The sequence below is a fragment of the Hyla sarda genome, chromosome 5, assembly GCF_029499605.1.
Source record: "Hyla sarda isolate aHylSar1 chromosome 5, aHylSar1.hap1, whole genome shotgun sequence".
In the NCBI taxonomy this organism is placed as follows: domain Eukaryota; kingdom Metazoa; phylum Chordata; class Amphibia; order Anura; family Hylidae; genus Hyla; species Hyla sarda.
The window spans coordinates 159,262,490-159,287,829 of NC_079193.1; the positions used below are offsets into that span (position 1 = coordinate 159,262,490).

The 25,340-nt window shown below is 42.2% G+C and overlaps 1 protein-coding gene across 2 annotated transcripts in view; it reads left to right on the plus strand.

Moving 5' to 3' along the window:
* Positions 1 to 25,340, plus strand: part of CUL1 (cullin 1) — a 99,336-nt gene that overhangs the window by 35,319 nt on the left and 38,677 nt on the right. For both annotated transcript variants that reach the window (XM_056520558.1, XM_056520557.1), the window contains exons 2-6: positions 425 to 725; positions 16,340 to 16,514; positions 16,866 to 17,033; positions 17,151 to 17,201; positions 20,011 to 20,101. In XM_056520558.1, the coding sequence (XP_056376533.1) occupies positions 586 to 725; positions 16,340 to 16,514; positions 16,866 to 17,033; positions 17,151 to 17,201; positions 20,011 to 20,101 (625 nt within the window). In that variant the 5' untranslated portion in view covers positions 425 to 585. The remainder of the gene's footprint in view (positions 1 to 424; positions 726 to 16,339; positions 16,515 to 16,865; positions 17,034 to 17,150; positions 17,202 to 20,010; positions 20,102 to 25,340) is intronic.

Sequence of the window (25,340 nt, forward strand, 5' to 3'; positions counted from 1 at the left end):
CAAAAGGTCTGTAAATGTTTATCAGTAACAACATATAAAAAGTTTTGGGATCTGACTGTGCCCATTTAATACAAATGAGTGGAAAAATTTTATTTGAGTCTTATTGGTATTTGGAAAGGATATTTGGATCAATTTGTTTTGTGCTGTGACATACATAGACATATGGGGCTTCTGTACGAATAACCAAAACTCTTGCTGCCCTGATTGCAAACAACTTGGGGCTTTGTGTAGGTTATGCTGACCGACGGTTACTCACTGTATTTATCAATGGCGAAAAATATTTGACACTTTCCGTATTTTCTCTACTTTCTTGAATGTAAGGGTCAGTGTTGGATGATGTCAGAATACACAAATAAATGTATTACTTTTGTCAAGCATTTCTACCACTCCAATGGTCTAATCTTTCCATATTGTGTATTTTCAGGTTTTCTGACAGAGACCTTTGGTTACCCCAAGGAATCTAAGAGTTTGGAATGTGCCATCCTTTGCCATCTTATGGAGGATTAATTCATTAATTCACTTTAAGTTTTTGCACTGACAGACTGTAAACGGGGGACGACTGAGAAAAAAACAGAAACGGGGAAGATGTCATCCAACAGAAGTCAGAATCCTCATGGACTTAAACAGATTGGCTTGGACCAGATCTGGGATGACCTGCGGGCCGGCATCCAACAAGTTTACACTCGACAGAGTATGGCAAAATCTAGATACATGGAACTCTACACGTATCCTTAATTCATCTTATATTTAACCGTAATGTATTGTTTTTTATAAGAAGAGATCAACTGAGAGCCAAACATTCCAGCTCTATGGAGGCTTATCATTTATTATACTGGGGATATTTATTTTCAAAGAAGATATTGTTTAAAACATGGAAAGGTAACCTTGCTTGAAAAATCTTACTCCATCTTTACAACAAACCATAAGTTGGTACAATGTAAAGAAATGTCCAAGTACAATGTAAATATACATGTGAGCCCGATGTTAATATATAGATGCTATTTTTTTGCCTGGTGCTCGAAGCTTTCCCTAAAGTTTCAGTTAAACAGTTGTGTAGGCTGGGTATTGGCCTTGAGAAATAGATAGATATATAGATATAGATAGATAGATAGATAGATAGAGATATATATATATATAATTATTTTTTTTTGCTTATTTTCTTTTTTAGTTCAGCTTTTTTTTTTTTTCTATTTTAGAAAAACTTATTCTTGAAGTCTCATGCATGACTATTACAGAAAAACATAACCAAAACTATAAATTTTTGAGAGCTGTTCGGCAATCTTCGGCTCTCCCATAGAGATAAATGGTGGGGGCGTGCCGCCCCGCTCTGTACAGACTATCGCCGGGGGCCACAGCACTCGGACCCCCCGCAATCTAAAACGTATCCACTATCATGCGGGCAGGGGATAAGTTAATGTCGGGCATGAGACTTCTTCAAGTTATCATTGGAGAAGGAACGTGTTACATGTAGCATTTGAAATGATTCAGAAAGTTTTGTTAGTTTATGCCTATAAGCCTTGAACAACAAGCAATAGCATCTGTGCCCCAACAATAATCCAGTAACACAAAGAGCTCCACCCATGCTGGGGCAATGTTTATTTTTGCTATATAGTTCTACCCTTTTTTTTTTTTCCTCTCCTGCTGTTTAGCTTTTCTCCTTCTTTGTCCATGAAATATGCTCAAAATGTGGAGCATCATGTGACCTCTTCACCCAAAGCCCTGCACAGGCATGAGGGGGGGTCACATGATCTCTGTGCAGTGCTTCGATGTATCTCTTCATGTAGTCTCTATTGAGACTTAGGACTCTGATCATGAGGTGTCAGCATGTCATGTGATCACTCTATCTGCTCCTCTTCATGTTTTTATATAGAAATGTCTGACTTTGGGGGTCCTTTGGCACGGTTCGGCATGGTTATGGGCATGGCAACAATATGACCAACTGCCTATTGTTGCAGGTGACAGATTGTTCTGCTGAATATGAGCGTTATGCCTTGGTTTACATTACATGACATCAGGTAACTGCTGTTATGTAAATGACGGGCTATTGGACCACAAACAATATGTACATTCTGTGCCTTTAGAAGTGCATTGGACTTCAGAATATAAATTCCAATTCTTCTGATCAATCTATCAATTTCTATACTCATGTTATCTGATGGCAGTGGGTCTGATAATCCAGCATTTATATGAATGCAGATGCATCTTCTGTCATGTAATGACTTGGAGATTATTTAAAATGTCAAATAAAAAAACATTAGCTTGTCCTGTCAATGTAGAGGTCATTTTATTGGTGGAAAGATTATTTTAGTTCTTTCTATATGGGGTGAAGTTGGTAAAGGTCTTGTAAGGTAATCTTGGTGTATTTGCAGGAAAGAACAATCTTGTTCATAAAGTGATTACAAAGTCACCATTCTAGTTCAGTGCACCTTTCCAGTTCATTACACTTTCTCTGAGCTTTAAAAAGCATAAAATAGCTTTGCCACTTCACTCCTTAAGTTCGCAGTTCCCTTAAGATTATTGTTATCCTAATCTAACGTATGTTGGGGCCTCCTGACTGTTCTGCGACAAGTAGACATTCTGGGTAGAGAAGGATCAGGGAGTTGGATTTCAACATGACCCCCCTCCTTTTTTTTTTTCTGTATTGAGAGAAGAATGAGCATTCCGATAGGTGTCCGAGTCCCCTCCAGTCTGCCTTTCCTATGTCCATGGGGCTGCTATGAAGCATATCTCTAAAAAGCTGTACAGAAAACATAATACTGTCCAAAATAATAAAATTACAATCATGTAATAGAAACAGAGACAATAAATGTTTCAGTATCTGGCTCTAATTGGTTAAGAAAACTAGGTGACACATTCCCTTTGGGAGTGCAGTATTACACAAGGCTTCACGTGGACAGGACACAGATGGGTGTGTTTTTAGAGGGTGTGCAGCTGTTTGTCTTGCCGTTGACTTCCACATCATAGTTGTTAAAATGTTTACCCAAAGCTTTTGTTTGCCCAAGTTTGTCCTTACTCGGTATCACTTACTTCTGTCTTCTGTTATTTTGGTGTAAGAGAGAGGGCTGCAACTAATGATTATTTTCTTATTATTCGATTATTTGCATAAAAAAGAACAATAGTGGAAAAGGTAATTTGTCAGTTAGATTGGGGGAATTAATGAGGGATCTGTAGGAGGAAGTTAGTGATTGGAGAAGATCGGACCAGACAGGAGGTCTTCTATGTTTTAATATGGGTAGGGTCACCCGGGCAAAATATTTCACGCTGCAGATGTGCTGACAGCAGCTATAAGAGCGAGCTCTCTGCTGCAGCCGCACAGTTCTGTGTGTCCAATTGTAGCTGTGGAATCCGCAGCTACGAACAGAGACACAGTTACCTGGCTACAGTCTTATGACTACTATTGGCAAATCTGCAGCATGAAATATTCTGTGGATACTCGGGGTGACTCTACCCTAAGCTGTGTTTATATTTCCCACGTCTGGCTTTGAATCCACGTCCGGCTTTGGCTCAAAAACTGCAGTCAGTCTTACAAAGAAAAATTGCCAAATGGAAACGCAACCTGAGGGTTGCAACATATGTCTAGAGAGTGAGTTTGTGGGGTAGGCTACAGACTAGGTTTTGTGGAGGCTGAGACAAGTAGTTTTATTTATTTATTTTTACTTATTTTTATTTAATATTTTGTTTTTCCTTTTAAAAGTCGGCACATTCCCTGGTTGTCCAGTGGTATCCTACATGCCTCCAGCTGCTTGAGGGCTCGCCGCTCATGATCTTCCACTTCATGCGTCTCCTCTCTGCAACAATTGCGAGTCCAGCCTGTTGCATGGAGCCTGACAGCCAGGGAATTTATGATAGTTGCAGAAAGATGCTACAAGGATCGGAAGATTGTGTGCTGGACCCCCTCTTCGCTACACAGGCTGGGGGACCACAGTTGCATTTATACATAGTGAACTTTTGAATTGTCTGGCCAACTAATCAAACAGCCAACTACTCCATTATGAAGATGGCGGACATCTAGATTCATTATTGACTTGTTGGTGAGTTGTTTCCGCTCCAGCCTGAGAGCTTGTGCTAGCTGGGAGGGGATGTTCTTATAGGTATAGGAACAGCTTTTCATTTAATAGAAAATGCATATTAATATATTGTTTTTAAAATTGTACAGTTTCTTAGGAAGCCTCCACCTTTTTCCTCTGGGTCAAATATCTCAGTGGTTTCTACATGAGGCATTATGTGATACTTTAGGAGTTATTGTAAAGGTTTAGAGCCATTCATCCTTAGAAAAACTTCTACCCAAATCTTGTTCCCATCTCCTACAGCAATTCGGAAGTGTCTCATCCAACAAAAGGGAATGATAGGCCCTAGAAAGGCCCCCAGCCGATAAGTGGGGGTTACAGAAACATTTTTTGTATATAGATCTTGTTCTAAAAGTAGGCAGCTGAAGAGATGAGGTGAAATGTCTCAATTGTAAGTATTTATAAAATTCTGTGTTAGGGAACGAAAATGTCTGCGAATATAGAAGCCCTTTCTCGTCCGCTATATCGGAGTATGTTACAGCCTTGCCTTATCAAATTAGAAAAATTAGTATTAGGAATATGGGCCCGAAGAGCATCTAAAGACATATCCCCAACCCTAAGGTTACCAGGGAATTCCAAACTTTTGGGTGAAGCCAAATTTGAAAGGCAGCCTTCATTGTTGGACAAAGATTGGGTGGTATTTTGTTTGAGATACGTGCTTCCCAGAGTGCTGTAGGGAGGGATCCTAGGATTTTTTTTTTTTTTTTAATCAACTGGTGCCAGAAAGTCAGAAAACAGATTAGTAAATTACTTCTATCAAAAAAAATCTTAATTCTTCCAGTACTTATCAACTGCTGTATATTACAGAGGAAGTTCTTTTCTTTTTGAATTTCTTTTCTGTCTGACCACAGTGCGCTCTGCTGACACCTCTATTTTAGGAACTGTCCAGAGCAGGAGTAAATCCTCATAGCACATACCTCCTGCTCCGGAAAGTTCCTGACATGGACAGAGGTGTCAGCAGAGAGCACTGTGGTCAGACAGAAAAGAAATTCACAAAGAAAAGAACTTCCTTTGGAGTATACAGCATCTGAGCAGTACTGAAAGGATTAAGGTTTTTAAATAGAAGTAATTTACAAATATGTTTAACTTTCTGGCATCAGTTGATTTAAATAAAAATGTTTTCCAGCGGAGTACCCCTTTAATGACGTTAAGCTGCTTGTAGCCAGCTTGTCATTCTGGCTCATAGTGGGGTGCTAAGCAGAGGACTTCTCCCTTTATAACAGTCATATGTTTTAATTGGGCATAGAGCAACCCTTTGGAATGAGTGGAACAATAACAAAACACCACTGATCACATACAATTCAGAAACATCCATGCGGATCATACCATGAATATTTGGGTGGAGGATGCCCTTACAATATGACAAGATGCAACTTCTGTGGAGTTAATTTTTGTCAGGCGTTTTCCTAGAAAGGAAAAATGGTCGTTAATATTTCCCCTATAAAATAAATATAATGGGATACACAGGTTCTTCAGAGAATGCTAGGAATTTGAATTGGACCCCTTTAAACCCTATGTCCATTTAGGTTACAGTGCTGGTCTCCTAATTTTAATATAGTATCCACTGTTAAAATACAATACATTCACTACAGTGTAGTGTCATACTTCCCTTTTTTATGTCACGTTTTAACTGGAGACATTTACTGATAAAGTATTTTTGAATGTGTTTTTTTCTGCTAGTTTATTGTTGGTGGTTTGTTGATATTGAGGGGACCCACTTGGCGGCATTTCATGGCCTGGTGTGTTTAGGCGTTTCATATTCTGTCTTACATGTTATACTCAGGCTCTCTGAAGATCTGAAACAATAGAATTGTCAAATGATCATAATTTTTTATTTTATTGACATTGGGCCGCATTCCCCATCCTAAACTTGATACTTGTCTGTGCCACCTTCTAAGTCTTTCTCAAATACTTCAGATAACCTGTGCGTAAGGTGTAACTCCTGTGATGATCCAGCAGCAGGATATCTACTAAAATCTCCAAACAACTTTGTAGCCAGACACTTGCCGAGTCCAAAGCGATCAGAATAAGCATTTGCCAGAAGTCTCATGCAAGTCTTTGGGATATGGATTTGTCTTCTGACAAATCTATTTCCTATTCCGTTCAGTCGCTGGCTATGAAGTTGCTGGGAGTTTTAGGGTATGTTGACCTAAGGTGCCAGCAAGTTACAGATTTGTAAATTACTTCTATTTAAAAATCTTAAAGGGGTACTCTGGTGGAAAACCTTTTTTTTTTTTTTTTTTGGTGCCAGAAAGTTAAACAGATTTGTAAATTACTTCTATTAAAAAAAATCTTTATCCTTCCAGTACTTTTGTAACAGCTGTATGCTACAGAGGAAACTCTTTGCTTTTTTAATTTCTTTTTTTGTCGTCCACATTGCTCTCTGCTGACACTTCTGTCCTTGTCAGGAACTGTCCAGAGCAGCCTAGGTTTGCTATGGGGATTTTCTCCTGCTATGGACAGTTCCTAATATGGGCATCAGGTGTCAGCAGAGAGCACTGTGGACAAGACAGAATCAAAGAATTTCCTCTGTAGCACACAGCTGCTAAAAAGTATTGGAAGGATAAAGATTTTTTAATAGAAGTAATTTACAAATCTGTTTAACTTTCTGGCACCAGTTGATTTAAAAAATAAAATGTTTCCCACCAGAGTACCTCTTTAACCCCTTAAGGACCCTTGACGTACGCGTACGTCATGACACCCTGGTACTTAAGGACCCATGATGTAGACGTACATCATGGAGAATTCCGGTCCCCGCCGGGCGGGGATCGGACCGGGATGCCTGCTGAAATCATAGCAAATAGCAAGTGAATTGACACTTCCGGGTCATTACGGGTCTGTGGTGACCCGGAATATAAGGGGGATCGCGGTTGTCTAAGACACCCATGATCCCCCTGAAGGCATAGGAGTGAGGTGGTCTTGACGCGACCACCAATATCAGATCGCGGGCGGGGGTTAACTTTCGTTTTCCCCATCCTGCCCACCCTCAATAGGCGGGGCAGAACGGGGAACCGAAGGAAGATCCACTTACCGATTCGGGCGCGGGGTCAGAGGCAGCGGGCGACTGAGATTGGCGGGCGGCGATGACGTGCGGCTGGATCCGATGGAAGCCGGTAAGTTGCCTAGCAACATCTGGAGGGTACAGTTTGAGACCATTATAAAGTGGTCTCTAACTGTAGCCCTCCAGATGTTGCAAAACTACAACTACCAGGATGCCCTGACAGCTGTTTGGGCATGCTGGAATATGTAGTTTTGCAACAGCTGGAGGTCTACAGTTTGGGACCACTATACAGTGATCTCTAAACTGTATTCCTCCAGATATTGCAAAACTACAACTCCTAGCATGCCCCAACAGCTGTTTGCTGTCTGGGCATGCGGGGATTTGTAGTTTTGCAACAGCTGGAGGACCACAGTTTGGAGATCACTTTGCAGCCCTCCAGATGTTGCAAAACTGCAAATCCCAGCATGCCCAAACAGCTGTCTCGGCATGCTGGGAGTTGTAATTGCGTACCTCCCAGCATGCCCTTCGGCGATCAGTACATGCTGGGAGTTGTAGTTTTGCAACAGCTGGAGGCACACTGGTAGGAAAATACTGAGTTAGGTAACAGAACCTAACTGAAGGTTTTCCAACCAGTGTGCCTCCAGCGTGCCTCCAGCTGTTGCAAAAGTGCAATTCCCAGCATGCACGGTCTGTCAGTACATGCTGGGAGTTGTAGTTTTGAAACAGCTGGAGGTTTGCCCCCCCCCCCCCCCCCCCATGTGAGCGTACAGGGTACATTCACACGGGCAGGTTTACAGTAAGTTTCCTGCTTCAAGTTTGGGCTGCGGCAAATTTTTGCGGCAAACTCCTAGCGGGAAACTCGCTGTAACACGCCAGTGCGAATGTACCCTAAAAACACTACACTACACTACCACATAATAAAGGGTAAAACACAACATATACACCCCCTTATACTGTCGTTGTCCCCCCCCCCCCCCCCAATAAAAATAAAAAATGTATTGTATGCCAGTGTTTCCAAAATGGAGCCTCCAGCTGTTGCAAAACAACAACTCCCAGCATTTTCGGACAGCCACTGAGTGTCCAGGCATGCTGGGAATTTAGCTTGTTTGGGAATCACTGGCGTAGAATACCCCTATGTCCACCCCTATGCAATCCCTAATTTAGTCCTCAAATGTGCATGGCGCTCTCTCACTTCAGAGCCCTGTCGTATTTCAAGGAAACAGTTTAGGGCCACATATGGGGTATTTCCGTACTCGGAAGAAATTGCACTACAAATTTTGGGGGGGCTTTTTCTCCTTTTACCCCTTATGAAAAGGAAAAGTTGGGGGCTACACCAGCTTATCGTAATTTATTTTTTTTTACACTAACATGCTGGTGTTGTCCTTAACTTTTTTATTTTCACAAGTGGTAAAAGGAGAAAAAGACCCCCAAAATTTGTAACACAATTTCTCCTGAGTACGGAAATACCCCATATGTGGGCGTAAAATGCTCTGCGGGCGCACAACAAGGCTCAGGAGTGAGAGCGCACTATGTACATTTGAGGTCTAAATTGGTGATTTGCACAGGGGTGGCTGATTTTATAGCGGTTCTGACATAAACGCAAAAAAAAATACCCACATGTGACCCCATTTTGGAAACTACACCCCTCATGTAATGTAATAAGGGGTGCAGTGAGTATTTACACCCCACTGGCGTTTGACAGATTTTTGGAACAGTGGTCCGTGAAAATGAAAAATGTAATTTTTCATTTGCACATCCCACTGTTCCAAAGATCTGTCAAACGCCAGTGGGGTGTAAATACTCACTGCACCCCTTATTACATTACATGAGGGGTGTAGTTTCCAAAATGGGGTCACATGTGGGGGGGGGGGGGGGTCCACTGTTCTGGCACCACGGGGGGCTTTGTAAACGCACATGGCCCCCGACTTCCATTCCAAACAATTTTTTCCCCCAAAAGCTCAATGGTGCTCCTTCTCTTCTGAGCATTGTAGTGCATCCGCAGTGCACTTGATGTCCACACATGGGGTATTTCCATACTCAGGAGAGATGGGGTTTCAAATTTTGGTGGGCATTTTGTCCTATTACCCCTTGTAAAAAAAAATTTTTTGAGGGAAAACTAGCATTTTAGTGAAAAAAAAATCATTTACACACCCAACTTTAACGAAAAGTCGTCTAACACCTGTGGGGTGTTAAGGCTCACTGGACACCTTGTTACGTGCCTTGAGGGGTGTAGTTTCCAAAATAGTGTGCCATGTGTTTTTTTTTTTTTTTCTTTGCTGTCTTGGCACCAAAGGGGCTTCCTAAATGGGACATGCCCCCCAAAAACCATTTCAGCAAAACTCACTCTCCAAAATCTCCTTGTCGCTCCTTCGCTTCTGAGCCCTCTACTGCGCCCGCCGAACACTTGACATACACATATGAGGTATTTCCTTACTCAAGAGAAATTGGGTTACACATTTTAGGAAGATTTCTCTCCTTTTACCCCTTGTAAAAATTCAATAACTGGGTCTACAAGAACATGCGAGTGTAAAAAATGAAGATTTTGAATTTTCTCCTTCAATTTGCTGCTATTGCTGTGAAACACCTAAAGGGTTAACAAACCTTTTGAATGTCATTTTGAATACTTTGAGGGGTGCAGTTTTTATAATGGGGTCATTTGTGGGGTATTTCTAATATGAAGGCCCCTCAAATCCACTTCAAAACAGAACTGGTCCCTGAATTATTTAGATTTTGTAAAATTGCTGCTGAACTTTGAAGCCCTCTGATGTCTACTAAAAGTAAAAACATGTCAACGTTATGATGCAAATATACCGTATATACTCGAATATAAGCCGACCCGAGTATAAGCCGAGACCCCTAATTTCAACCCAAAATCCCAGGAAAAGTTATTGACTCGAGTATAAGCCTAGGGTGGGAAATACATCATCCCCCCCTGTCATCATCCAGACCCGTCATTAACATCCTCATCATCATCACCGCCTGTCATCATCCAGACCCTCATCATCATCACCTGTCATCATCCCCTTGTCATCATCCCACACATCCCCCCCTTCATCATCCCCTTGTCATCATCCCCACCCCCCTTCATCATCCCACACCCCCCCTTCATCATCCTCTTGTCGTCATCCCACACCCCCCCTTCATCATCCTCTTCTCATCATCCGCCCTCAGTGGTCTTCAACCTGCGGACCTCCAGAGGTTTCAAAACTACAACTCCCAGCAAGCCCGGGCTTGCTTGGAGTTGTAGTTTTGAAACCTCCTGAAGTCCGCAGGTTGAAGACCACTGCAGCCTACGACATCATCCAGCCCCCTCACCCCCCTTTAGTTCTGTACAGTACTCACCTCCGCTCGGCGCTGGTCCGGTGCTGCAGGACTGTCCGGTGCTGCAGGGCTGTCCGGAGAGGAGGTGGTCCGGTGGGATAGTGGTTCCGGGCTGCTATCTTCACCGGGGGCGCCTCTTCTCCGCGCTTCGGGCCCAGAATAGAGGCGTTGCCTTGACAATGACGCAGAAGTACGTTGGCAATGAACGTACCTCTGTGTCGTTGTCAAGCCAACGTGACTATTCTGGGGCCGGGCCCGAAGCGCTTAGAAGAGGCCTCCCCGGTGAAGATAGCAGCCCGGAACCACTATCCCACCGGACCACCTCCTCTCCGGACAGTCCTGCAGCACCGGACCAGCGCCGAGCGGAGGTGAGTACTGTACAGAACTAAAGGGGGTGAGAGGGGGCTGGATGATGTCGAAGGCCGCAGTGGTCTTCAACCTGCGGACCTCCGGAGGTTTCAAATATACAACTCCCAGCAAGCCCGGACAGCCGATGGCCGACTCCCTTGCTGGGAGTTGTAGTTTTGAAACCTCTGGAGGTCCGCAGGTTGAAGACCACTGCGGGTGTAGAGTTCACTCGAATATAAGCCGAGGGGGGTGTTTTCAGCACGAAAAATTGTGCTGAAAAACTCAGCTTATACTCGAGTATATACGGTAGACATATTGTATATGTGAATCAATATATAATTTATTTGGAATATTCATTTTCCTTGTAAGCAGAGAGCTTAAAAGTAAAAAAAAAATGCAAAATTTTCAATTTTTTCATCAAATTTTGGAGTTTTTCACCAAGAAATGATGAAAGTATCGACAAAATTTTACCACTAACCTAAAGTAGAATATGTCACGAAAACAGTCTCTGAATCAGAATGATAGGTAAAAGCATCTCAGAGTTATTAATGCTCATAGTGAAAGTGGTCAGATGTGCAAAAAATGGCTGTGTCCTACAGTGGTTGGCTGGGTCCTAAAGGGGTTAATCCTTTCAGTACTTATTAGTGGCTGTATACTACAGATGAAATTCTTTTCTTTCGGGATTTCTTTTGTCAGGACCACAGTGCTCTCTGCTGACACCTCAATTTTAGGAACTGTCCAGAGCAGCATATGTTTGCTATGGGGATTTCATCCTGCTCTGAACAGTTCCTCACATGGACAGTTGTCAGCAGAGAGCACTGTGGTCAGACAGAAAAGAAATCCAAAAAGAAAAGTGTTTCTTCTATAGTATAAACCGCTAATAAGTACAGGGAGGATTAAGATTTTTTAATAGAAGTAATTTACAAATCTGTATCGAAGGGAGCTCGGCACCACTCTCTGTATATGAAAGGGACGGGAAAGGCTAGGACCCTTGATTGCTTCTCCCCTTGCAACTGCTGGAGGGACATACAGGTGCTGCTACGCTGATAGACAATGTGGAATTCCAGTAAAAAGAAGCGGAGCACTCACAAGACCTTGAATGCAGATGGATTTTATTGACCGGTTCAATCAAGGGCACATCAGGGGGGGAAGGTGGTACAGACAGGGGAGTGTGACTTAGAGACGCGGGGGTATCCTCTCGGTGACGGACCGTTGCGCGCCGAATCGCTTCTCCAGACCGGGAATGGAGAAGCACTTTGGCGCGCAACGGTCCGTCACCGAGAGGATACCCCCGCGTCTCTGTCACACTCCCCTGTCCCACCTTCCTCCCCTGTCTGTACCACCTTCTCCCCTGATGTGCCCTTGATCGAACCGGTCAATAAAATCCATCTGCATTCAAGGTCTGGTGAGTGCTCCGCTTCTTCTTTTTACTGTAATTTACAAATCTGTTTAACTTTCTGGCATCAGTTGATTTAAAAAAAGTTTTCCACCTGAGTACACCTTTAACCCCTTAACGACCAAGGACGTATATTTGTCCTTGGCCGGCTCGCACGATATAATGCGTGGACACGCAGTGATCCTGTGTCATATCAGGCCGGTCCCAGCATGTATCTGGAGCTGGGACCCGGAGCTAATAGCGCGCGCCAGCAATCGCGGTGCCGCGCGCTGTTAACCCTTTAGACGCGGCGTTCAAAGTTGAATGCCGCGTCTAAAACGAAAGTAAGAGCTTCCCGATTGCTCAGTGGGGCTGATCGGGACCACCGCAGTGAAAATACCGTGTCCCGATCAGCTGGGACACGAGCAGAGGTACTCTTACCTTCATCCGGCGCGTCCCTTCGGCGGTTTGATTGCTCCAAGCCTGAGATGCAGGCTTGAGCAATCAATTGCCGATAACACTGATCAATGCAAAGCTATGGCTTTGCAGTGAACAGTGTAAAAGATCAGTGTGTGCAGTGTTATAGCCACCTACGGGAGCTATAACACTGCAAAATAGAAAGTGTAAAAAAAAAAGTTAATAAATGTCATTTAACCCTTTCCCTAATAAAAGTCCAAATCACCCCCATTTTCCCATAAAAATGTAAAAAAAAAATATATATATATATATATATAAACATATGTGGTATTGCCGCGTGCGTAATTGTCCAAACTATAAAAATGTATAATTAATTAAACCGCACAGTCAATGGCGTACGTGCAAAAAAAATCCAAAGTCCAAAATTAAACATTTTTGGTCACTTTTTATATCATGAAAAAAGAAATTAAAAAGTCCAATCAATACAAAATGGTACCGCTAAAAACTTTAGATAACTGCGCAAAAATTTTGCCCTCATACCGCCCCATACATGGTAAAATAAAAATTATAGGGGTCAGAAGATGACAATTTGAAACATTTAAATTTTCCTGCATGTTATGATTTTTTTCCAGAAGTACGACAAAATCAAACCTATATAAGTAGGGTATCATTTTAACCGTATGGACCTACAGAATAAAGAGAAGGTGTCATTGTTACCGAAAAATTGGCGTTTTTTCTTAAATTTCGTCGCACAATGATTGTTTTCCTTCCGTTTCACCGTAGATTTTTGGGTAAAATGACTGATGTCACTGCAAAGTAGAATTGGTGGCGCAAAAAATAAGCCATCATATGGATTTTTAGGTGCAAAATTGAAAGGGTTATGATTTTTAAAAGTTGAGAAGGAAAAAGCGAAAGTGCCAAGACTGAAAAGCCCATGGTCCTTAAGGGGTTTAGGGCTAAGCCCATTTTGCACAACCAGTTGTCATTTGTAATGACATCACTCATTTTACCATAAAATCTATGGCACAACCAAAAAAATACTATTTGTGTGGGGAAATTGATAAGAAAACCACAATTTTGGAAGGTTCTGTTTTTATGCTGTACATTTCACGGTAAATAGACATGTTTTCTTTATTCTGTTGGCCAATACAATTAAAATGATCCCCATGAGTACATACTTTTCTATTATTGGACCGCTTTAAAAAAAAAAAAATCTAACTTTTTAACCAAATTAGCGCGTTTAAAATCCCTCTATTTTTCTGACCTATAACTTTTTCATTTTTCCATATAAGCTGTGTATGAGGGATAATTTTTTTGCGACATGATCTGTACTTTTTTTAATACCACATTTGCTTATATAAAACTTTTAACCTCCTAAGCGGTAATCCAGAGCGTGAATCGGGGTTAATTTTCCCTGCCAGGTTCAGTAACCCCAAGTCACGCACGGGGTAGAATTGCAGAGTTGCCGGCCGGGCTGCACGATATATCGCAAAAGCAATGCGATATAGCGATGCGGCCCCCGGGAAAACATGCGATTATCTGCTCGGGTCGGCTCCCGTTGCGGGGGCCGTCCAGAGCAGGTAAAGAAAAATACTAAAAGTCAGTGTTTGCCTACCAGGGGGCCTCCAGCTGTTGCAAAACTACAACTCTCAGCATGCCTGACCAGCCGAAGGCTGTCCGGGCATGCTGGGATTAGTAGTTTAACAACAGCTGGAGGCACCCTGTTAGAAAAACACTGACTTTTAGTAAAAGGAAAAAGTAGTAAAATAAAAAAAACTTTTGCTCACCTAGTTCCGGTCCCTGCAGCTGTCGTTCCCCTCCGTGCGGTCCGGGGTGTCCTCTCTTCACTATTCATCTTCTAGGACCTTTCCCTTTTCAGCCAATCACAGGCCGCAGTGGTGTAAAGCCAGTGATTGGCTGAAGGGGAAAGGACTTGTTCTGCAGCAAATACACTAGGTTTGAAATTTGCCCGGCAAACCTAGTGTATCCTGCTGCAGAACAAGACAAGGTGAGAAGGTGGGGGGGGGGGGGGGAAATGGGAGAGGGGGGGGGGAATGTGACGGGGGAGATGTGAAATTCAATGCAAAAAAATTGTACCGCTTTTGGTACAAATTTTCAGACTGAATCATACCGCCGGGGAGGTTAATATATTTATAATTTTTTTTATGAATAAAATGTTATAAAAAAAAAAGCAGCAAATTTGAATTGTTTTTTTATTTTACGTTCACGCCGTTCACCGTACGGGATAACTAACATTATATTTTAATAGTTTTGATATTTACGCAGGCGCCGATAACAAATATGTTTATAAAAAAAAAAATTTTACACTTTTTGGGGATAAAATGGGGAAAAGGGGACATACTACATTTTTATTGGGGGAGGAGATTTTTCACTTTTTTTTTACTTTTTTAGTTTTTACTTTTAGTTTTACACTTTAATAGTCCCCATAGGAGACTATTTATAGCAATCATTTGATTCCAAAACTGTTCAGTGCTATGCATAGGACATAGAACTGATCAGTGTTATCGGCTATCTTCTGCTTTGGTCTGCGCGATTTCAGAGCAGAGCAGAAGACGCTGGGAGACGGACGGAGGCAGGTGAGGGGACCTCCGTCCGCCATTACCGATGATTCGCCACGGCAGCGATGACGTCGATCTGATCATGCTTTTTCTGACCGCATTCCCGCAGAGGCATCTGAGAGGTTAATGGCGGCCATTACTGATGGGTCCCTGGCTGCTATCAGCTGCCGGAGAACTGACACACATGATCAGAGCATCACTCTGATGCTCGCAGTCATGTACAGGACATAAATGTACGTCCTGGTGCGTTAAGTACCACCGCACCAGGACATACATTAATGTCCTGCGTCGTTAACGGGTTAACTTCAATGTGTAGCAAAATCTACAAAAAACATGCAACAGATCCTGTACGTTCATGTGTATTGCCAAAATCAGTGGACTCAAAAGTAGCAGAAATGTGTAAACCAAATGGTGCAAAAAAGGCGCCTTTTTTGCGCCTTTTCTAGACAAAAAAAAGTCTAAAGACTATGATAAAGGTCAGCCTTAAAGGGGTATTCCAGGCAAAACCTTTTTTTATATATACCGTATATATCAACTGGCTCCGGAAAGTTAAAAAGATTTGTAAATTACTTCTATTAAAAAATCTTAATCCTTCCAATAGTTATTAGACAGAAAACTTCAGAAGCTAATTGCTCAATGATGATGTCACGTCCCGGGAGCTGTGCATGATGGGAGAATATCCATAGGACCTAGACAGCTCCCGGGACGTGAGTCATCAGAGAGCAGTTAGACAGAAAACAACAACTCCACTTCAGAAGCTAATAACTATTGGAAGGATTAAGATTTTTTAATAGAAGTAATTTACAAATATGTTTAACTTTCCGGAGCCAGTTGATATATATATATAAAAAAAAAAGTTTTGGCCTGGAATACCCCTTTAATGTACCCTCAAATAGATCCATCCACTGTTCCATCCTTTGAGTTGCCAAACACTTGGATTTTTCCTAATATGTTGTTTAATGTTGTTTGATGTTGAAATATGACCGACTTAGAAAGTCAATATTGATGATATGGTCATATACGCTCTGCTTCATTGTGAATTTGCCAACCACAACCAATAATCCAGCTAGAGCCTATGTCCTTGGATACTGTATCCCTTCAATGATACAAGTGAGGCATCTAATATACCCTATACATTTATTGCAATATTACCTCATTAGGTAGCTTTCTGTTTTGTGGTTGTTTTTTTGTTTTTGTTTTACCTTATCTGTTCCTTAACCTCTGCCGTCAGTCATGTTTATAACTACTGTACCAGTGTACACCAGTCTAACCAGGCACGAGGTGCTGGAGTACCACCATCAAAATCCAAAAAAGGCCAGACCCCTGGAGGAGCCCAGTTTGTGGGACTTGAACTGTACAAAAGGCTAAAAGAGTTTTTGAAAAGTTATTTGACAAACCTCCTAAAGGTAAGTCTTTTCATGTAATGTCCAAGTTACTCTGTAATATTCCTGAGCTTAAAAAAGTAATTAGGCCAAGATTTATCAAACTGTGTGAGAGAAAAAGTGGAGGGATTTTCCCACAGCAACCAATCACAGCTCAGATAACAGGCTGTGGAAAAGTGAAAGCTGAGCTGTGATTGGTTGTTGTGGGAAAATCCCTCCACTTTTTCTCTCACACAGTTTGATAAATCTGGGCCATATTATGATAATGTTTTGACAAGTTAGAAAATGTTAATCAAAAAAATTTAGTTTGAATAATTATTTTTTTTTTTATAAATCCCAATGTGGTCACCTGTACATACCTGCATTCCCTCCTAGGACGGTGAAGATTTAATGGATGAGAGTGTACTTAAGTTTTACACACAGCAGTGGGAAGATTATCGGTTTTCTAGCAAAGTTTTGAATGGGATCTGTGCATATCTCAACCGGCATTGGGTGCGACGTGAATGTGATGAGGGGCGTAAAGGAATATATGAAATTTACTCTGTAAGTGAATTGCTTTCATAAAACAGTATATTCTGATCTCAGTTCTTGTTTGTCTGTGTAGCATGGGCTGCTTGTTGTTACTTTGTAGTAATAAGATTCGCTTTCTTGTACTTCCAGCTTGCCTTAGTCACCTGGAGGGATTGCCTTTTCCGTCCTTTGAACAAACAGGTAATAAGGCTTGGTTATCTTAGCTTTTTCCAAAAGAGTCTCTGTTGTTTGTATCATTTAGCATCAGCATAGTTTGATGCCTATAATTCGCAGCCCTATTGAAGTAAACGGTGTGGAGCTGCTAAAGTAGACACACAGACAAGTGTGGTGCTGTTTTTGGGAAGGATTTAGGTTTTTCCAATTGTGTATTACACCTTTTTTCCTGAAAACCTTAAAGGGGTACTCCGGCCCTAGACTTCTTATACCCTATCCAAAGGATAGGGGATAAGATGTCAGATCGCTGCGGTCCCGCTGCTGAGGACCCACTGGATCTCCGCTGCGGCACTGCGCTATCATTACAGCACAGAGCGAGTTCGCTATGCACGTAATGACAAGCAATACAGGGTCCGGAGCATCGTTACGTCACGGCTCCGCCCCTTGTGACATCACGGCCCGCCCCTTTCAATACAAGTTTATGGGAGGGGGTGTGGCGGTCGTCACGCTCCCTGCCATAGACTTGCATTAAGGGGACGGGCCGTGATGTCACGAGGGGCGGAGCCATGACGTCACACTGCTCCGTCCCCTGTATCGCCCGTCATTATGCACAGAGCAAACTCGCTCTGTGCAGTAATGATACCGGGGATCCCCAGCAGCGGGACCGCGGCGATTTGACATCTTCTCCCCTATCCTTTTGGATAGGGGATAAGATGTCTAGGGGCAGAGTACCCCTTTAAAATCTAACTCCACTTTCTGGCTAAAATATCATCAATCTAAAATTTTAAGTGAGTTTTTTTTTTTTTTTACGTTAAACTTTTTTGGGCACAAAATAAAAATCACTTTAAATTTTCAATTGATCACACCATGCTTTTTCAGACAAAAATAAATGAATGTCATACAATCTACAAAAAAAAGTGTGGGTGATAACCCCCCTCCCTGCTCCTTCGCCCGTGTTAGTGTACAGCGCATGCGCCGCTTTCTGTGTACTCCCGGAAGTGCCGTTTCCTTGGCTTCTTACTTCAAAGATGGCTGGAAACGCCACTTCCGGGAGTACACATTATGCTGCGCATGCGCAGTACACGGACGAAGGAGGGGGGGGGGGGGTGTTGAATATTGATGAGCCCGGCGGAGCGGCCGCCCAGCAAAGATGACATCAGCGTGCCCCAAGCTGGGGTAGGAGCTCCGGCCGAGCCCCAAGCCCTTATTAGCATACATGGAAAAACTCTGTGCAGCGGAACGGCTGTGTGAATCTGGACAATGTGAGTACTGTTTTAATCAGCATCACCTGCACTATAAGCCTCTGTGGGTGATACTACTGACAGATTTCCTTTTAAGTACTATTATTCACTAGAAAAAGGTCGGAGAGCAAATAGCAACATGTCAAAAAATATCATTCCTGTGCAACAACATTAACATTATAACATATAAAATATCAGAGCAAAATATATTAAACAAGACTAAAGGCATCACAAAATCAGAGGAAGACAAACTCTATAAACATTCAGAAGGATTTTCAGAATAAATGGTGGGAACTAGTTTCAGGGCTTTAGCTGCACATATTATGAATACCTGAGGATATACATGAGATTAGAACCACCCCTATTCTTTACAATAGTCAGCTGTTAAGAGTATAAACTAGTTAATCTATAACCGAGGATTTACAAAATCTTGTTGCATCCAATCTCTCCTACTACCATTCTGTGCCCCTAATATAAATAATCATTTTAATATTCTGTGCCCATAATATTTTAACCTTTTTACCCTTATTCCTCTGATACAGAGACCAACCAGACCACAGTCTCCAGAGCGGTCACATAAAATGACACAAACCAATAGTACATATCAGTGTAAGGCCGGGGTTCACACTATGGAATTTCCAAGCAGAAATTCCGGTGCAGCAGTGTCCCATTGCTGGCAATGGGATTCCACTGCACAGGGCACACTTTAGAGTTTTCAAGGTGGATTTTCCACCTGGAAAATCCCATTGAAAAATTCCGTCAGAACATCAAACGTGTTCAATGTTCTGGCGAATCTCCGCTCCGCAGACATTGCTATCTATTGGGACGGCAATGTCTGCACAGTCCTAGCGCTGACTGATTTAGTTGGCACTGCCAGCACTCTGAATCTCTGGCTGGAGATTATGCAGTGTGAAATCGGCCTAAGGGTCCATTCACAGGAGCTGATTTCTTGTAGCAAATACGCTGCAGAAAATCCGCACTTAATTTTACTACCATTGATTTTAATGGGTCAGAGTGAAAAATCAGTGTCAGGTTAGTGGATTTTCTGTGTACCCATTGAAGTCAATGGCAGCAAACCTGCATAAAATCTACCCCCCCCCCCCCCCCCCCCCCCCCGTGTGAATGAACTCTAATGCTGAAATATATGGGATCAGGGCGAAAGTGGACTCTTCCTCGTTTTCATGCAGCCAAAACCCAAAATATCCAGATTGTAGATAATTGTAACTGTGCTACATTAAAGTCACAACTGCAGCTGCATAAGGAGTGATCTGTAAGTGCGGCCTTGTATCTGGCTGAAGCTGTTGTAGGGTAATAGAACATGGATCTGTAATTATATAGTGCCGTCTTCTGTGATTCAGCAACTTCACGTTAAAACCCTGTGCAAAGCCAGCAATTAGGTAATCAGATCAGTCCATTCCCGCAGTGTGTAACCAGGATACAAGGATCTGAAGCACTGCTGGTGAATGTGAATCTTCATGTTAGTGCCATTAGTCAGAGGACATATCTGCTTTTGTCACATCTCCACTTTTCTTATTGTAACTTATGATCAGATCTGTGTCCTGATAGTAACATTCTGTTTGCGTCTGACTATTTAGGTGACAAATGCAGTGCTGAAACTAATTGAGAAGGAGCGGAATGGAGAAACGATCAACACCAGGCTCATAAGTGGAGTTGTCCAGTCTTATGGTAAGCACATCTGTGTGCTCTTAGGGGATATGCAATTGCTGCGGATTTGTTTCTTGGTCTAAAAATCTGTTTTTAGTAATCTGAATAGGGATAATTTGGCAGCATGCAGCTGAACATTGAGGATTCAAGCAGGGTCACACTTTGTCAAGGCACCCTTCGAAGAGTATGGCCACACGCTGCATAAATTATGTTGATTTTCTGCAGCAGGAAATGTGCTTTTGTGAGACCAACCTAGATTCCAAAGGAAATATGCAATAAAAAGGGGAACACTTTCCTCAAATCTGGTCTTTCATAAGCTCACTAATAGGCGCATACAGCAATATTAAGATAATAATGCACACAGTCGGATATGCAAAAAATGTAACCCCTTCCCGCTATTGGACGTATGCATACGTCCAGGCGAACTACACGTTCGCGCAAATGGACGTATGCATACGTCCAAGCGATCTCCTGCTCTGCCGCGGGCAGCGCAGGAGATCGCCAGCGGGACTCAGCTGTCAATCACAGCCGGAGTCCCACCGCAGCTGCTGGGGCCGCGATCGCGCTGGTCCCGGCAGCATTAACCCCATAGATGATCAGTTCTGATCACGGCATCTATGGTGTTTGCAGGGGGAGCGCTGTCCCCCTGCCCACCAACGGCATCGCCGCGATAAAATATGGGGGATCGGGGTGTCCAAAACACCCTCGATCCCCCTGAAGAGATAGGAGTGAGGTGGCAGGGGTGCCACCCCCTCCTATTCCTGCTATTGATCGGCGGAGCGACCGACCAATAGTAGATTGGTGGCAGGGGGGCTTAAAGTTCGGTTCCCCCCCCTATGCCCACCCATCGGTGTCCGGGCACAGTGGGGGGAACCGTGTAGTAGCGGCGGCTGCGGTCACTTACCCGGCGGCGGAGCTCCAGATGACGGCGGCGGCTGTGATCATGGCGGCGGTGGAGGTGAGTATGGCGGCGGCGTGTCCGGGAGTCTGTTGCCTAGCAACATCTGCAGGGCGACAGTTTGGAGAGTGGTCTCTAAACTGTGGCCCTCCAGCTGTTGCAAAACTACAACTCCCAGCATGCACGTTCTGTCAGAGTTCCCCGCTTCAAGTTTGAGCTGCGGCAAATTTTCCGCCGCAGCTCAAACTCCTAGTGGGAGACTCGGTGTAATCTGCCGTCAGTGTGAATGTAGCCTAAAAACACTACACTACACTACACTAACATAAAATAAAGAGTAAAACACTACATATACACACATACACTGACCCCCCCCCCAATAAAAATGAAAAACGTATCCTACGGCATTGTTTCCAAAACTGAGCCTCCAGCTGTTGCAAAACAAATACTCCCAGCATTTCCGGACAGCCATTGACTGTCCAAGCATGCTGGGAGTTTTGCAACAGCTGGAGGCACCCTGTTTGGGAATCACTGGCTTAGAATACCCCTATGTCCACCCCTATGCAAATCCCTAATTTAGGCCTCAAATGCGTATGACGCTCACTTTGGAGCCCTGTCGTATTTCAAGGCAACAGTTTAGGTCCACATATGGGGTATCGCCGTACTCGGGAGAAATTGCCTTACAAATTTTGGGGGGCTTTTTCTCCTTTTACCCCTTATGAAAAGGTAAAGTTGGGGTCTACACCAGCATGTCACGGAATGTAACAAGGGGTATAGTGAGCATTTACACGCCACAGGTGTCTGACAGATCTTTGAAAGAGGGGTCTGTGAAAATGAAAAATTTACATTTTTAATTTGCACAGCCCACTGTTCCAAAGATCCGTCAAATGCCAGTGGGGTGTAAATTCTCACTGCACCCCTTATTACATTCCGTGAGGGGTGTAGTTTTAAAAATGGGGTCACATGTGGGGGGGGTCCACTGTTCTGGCACCACGGGGGGCTTTGGAAATGCACATGGCCAAATTCTCTCTCCAAAAGCTCAATGATGCTCCTTCTCTTCTGAGCATTGTAGTTCGCTCCCAGTGCACTTCACGTCCACTTATGGAGTATTTCCATACTCAGAAGAGATGGGGTTACAAATTTTGGGGGGTATTTTCTGCTATTATCCCTTGTAAAAATGTCAAATTTGGGGTAAAACAAGCATTTTAGTGTTATATATATATATATATATAAAATATTATATATATATATATATATATATATATATATATATATATATATAAAATATTATATATATATATATATATATAAAATATTATGTATTATAAAATATTATGTATTATAAAATATTATGTATTATAAAATATTATATAATATAAAACATTTTTTTTTTTTATTTTTTTTTTTTTTTTACATATGCAAGTCCTGAAACACCTGTGGTGTATTAAGGTTCACTTTAACCCTTGTTACGTTTCCCAAGGGGTCTAGTTTCCAAAATTGTATGCCCGGTGTTTTTTTTTTTTTTTTTTTTTTTTTTTTGCTGTTCTGGCACCATAGGGGCTTCCTAAATGCGGCATGCCCCCAGAGCAAAATTTGCTTCCAAAAAGCCAAATGTGACTTCTCTTCTGAGACCTGTAGTGCGCCAGCAGAGCACTTTTCATCCCCATATGGGGTGTTTTCTGAATCGGGAGAAATTGGGCTTCAAATTTTTGGAGGTATTTTCTGCTATTACCTTTTTTAAAAATGTAAAATGTTTGCTAAACCAAGCATTTTTGGTTAAAAAAAAATATATTTTTTTTATACATGCAAAAGTCGTGAAACACCTGTGGGGTATTAAGGTTCACTTTATCCCTTGTTACGTTCCTCAAGGGGTCTAGTTTCCAAAATGGTATGCCATGTGTATTTTTTTTTATTTTTTTTTCTGTCCTGGCACCATAGGGGCTTACGTAATGCGACAAAAATTGGGTCTACAAGAACATGCAAGTGTAAAAAATGAAGATTTTGAATTTTCTCCTTCACTTTGCTGCTTTTCCTGTGAAACACCTAAAGGGTTAAAACACTTACTGAATGTCATTTTGAAAACTTTGGGGGGTGCAGTTTTTTTAATGGGGGTCATTTATGGTGTTTTTCTAATATGAAGACCCTTCAAATCCACTTCAAACCTGAACTGGTCCATCAAAAATAGCGAGTTTGAAAATTTTGTGAAAAATTGTAAAATTGCTGCTGAACTCTGTTAGCCCTCTGGTGTCTTCCAAAAGTAAAAACACATCAATTTTATGATGCAAACATAAAGTAGACATATTGAATATGTGAATAAAAAAAAATTATTTGGAATATCCATTTTCCTTACAAGCTTCAAAGTTAAAAAAAAAATGCAAAATTTTCAAATTTTTCATCAAATTTGGGGATTTTTCACAAAGAAAGGATGCAAGTTACCACAAAATGTTACCACTATGTTAAAGTAGAATATGTCACGAAAAAACAATCTCGGAATCAGAATGATAAGTAAAAGCATTCCAGAGTTATTAATGTTTAAAGTGACAGTGGTCAGATGTGCAAAAAAGGGCTGCGTCCTTAAAGATGCAATATACATAAGAGAAAGGTATTATTTATAAATTATAAAATATATATGGCATTATCTGCAGGGCAGATGTAATGTATATTACTATAGATTGCGCAATATAGACTTTTACCTAAGTTTTATTCATTGGATTTTATCCTCCTTTATGATACCTGCATATCTGCAAGGGCCCTGCAGATAGTGCCATATATATTTTATATTAATAAATAATACCCTTTTCTTATCTCTATTGCATATTTAAATTTTTTTGATATCAGACTGTGTACACTATTATCTTAATATTGCTGTATGCTCCTATTAGTGAGCTTATGAAAGACCAGATTTGAGGAAAGTGTTCCCCTTCTTTTGCACAACTTTATACACTAGTACTTATCTGGCATTCTAACATCACCTTTTTCTTCTGTTTGAGCTACCTTCCTTCCATATTTCTCTTCGATTCAAAAGGAATCTGACATATGAAGGATGGTGTAAGGGCTGGTTCACACAAGGGGATTTCTTTTCAAACTCGCAGCGGATCTCCTGCTGCGTGTTTGAAAAAGGGCGGGTTCTCCACGCGCTACCCACCACAGATTTTCGCCAGCGGAATCTCCTATTGAAGTCAATAGGGTCTGCGGCGGATTTTCAAGTAGTCCGCTCATGTGAACAAACCCTTAAGCACATTTTCTGCTGCGTGTGGTGGAATCCTAGGGGCCCATGCACATTGAGGAAATTCGGGACCTCAAATTGTAGACTAAAACTTAGCATTTAATTAGTACCACTAAAAATGTCTTCACAAAACTGGACACAAGCCATAATACAGCAACAGCAAAAGAAAAATTAACAAAATACTATACACCAATGCAATGTAGATAAGGGACAAGATGTTGCCCACTAAATAGTGGCAACACCCAGATAATAGTCACTGACAAACAACAAAAATAAGCATCAGCCTGGCTCTCTCTTCCCCTAACCCAGTAACATAGGGGGGTGAAGGGGACTCGTGGTGAGACAACAGGGGGGATTGATGATAAATGTGCATATAGAATTAGGTGTTACACACACAGCTTCTGCAGAGAGATTTTACAGTAGGGCACATTCAGTTTTTGAGATCACAGTTTTGGTTTCTATACAGGTTAGCTGCTATGTATACTTGATCATATCCCACATAGATATATCCTATATGGGCCCATATCATATAATGAGCTACCACTCTGGATACCATATATTAAAAAATAAACAAGGTACAGACATAACCATTAATATAGTCTCCTCAATGTCCTTCTGAAATCTCAGTGTGACAAATATGCAAACATATATATGCAGTGATATAGTAACTGTACAGTATGTAACCTTGTTATACCTCAATGTGATTCATTTTTAAATACAGTCAGAGATATACTGAGATGCTAAAAGCGGCTGATACTTAATTTCCGATGGTGTGATGTTTGCAATCTCTACTAGTTTCCTGTAACCTCATCGTCAGGAGATATATATGGTATTCAGTAATGAGCGCTCCATCCTGGGTCTCGTGTTGTGACCGATGTACAGTAAGTCCTCAGTGGCTACTGATGACGGCATGTGGCCTCATTTTGTGCCGCCTGGTACACAAACGCCACCCACTGAATGTCCACTGCGGAACGCATCCCTTCTCAGCAGAGCCGCCCATTTCCGGATGTGACATTGCGCAACTAGAGCACTGCCTTTAAGCCGCATACCTGTCTCCAAGTTTAGCCGGCCTTACTGGAGGGGGGCATTGTTGCACGATTGTCCACCATTCTGTATGTGACAGTGGGCGGGTAAGTATC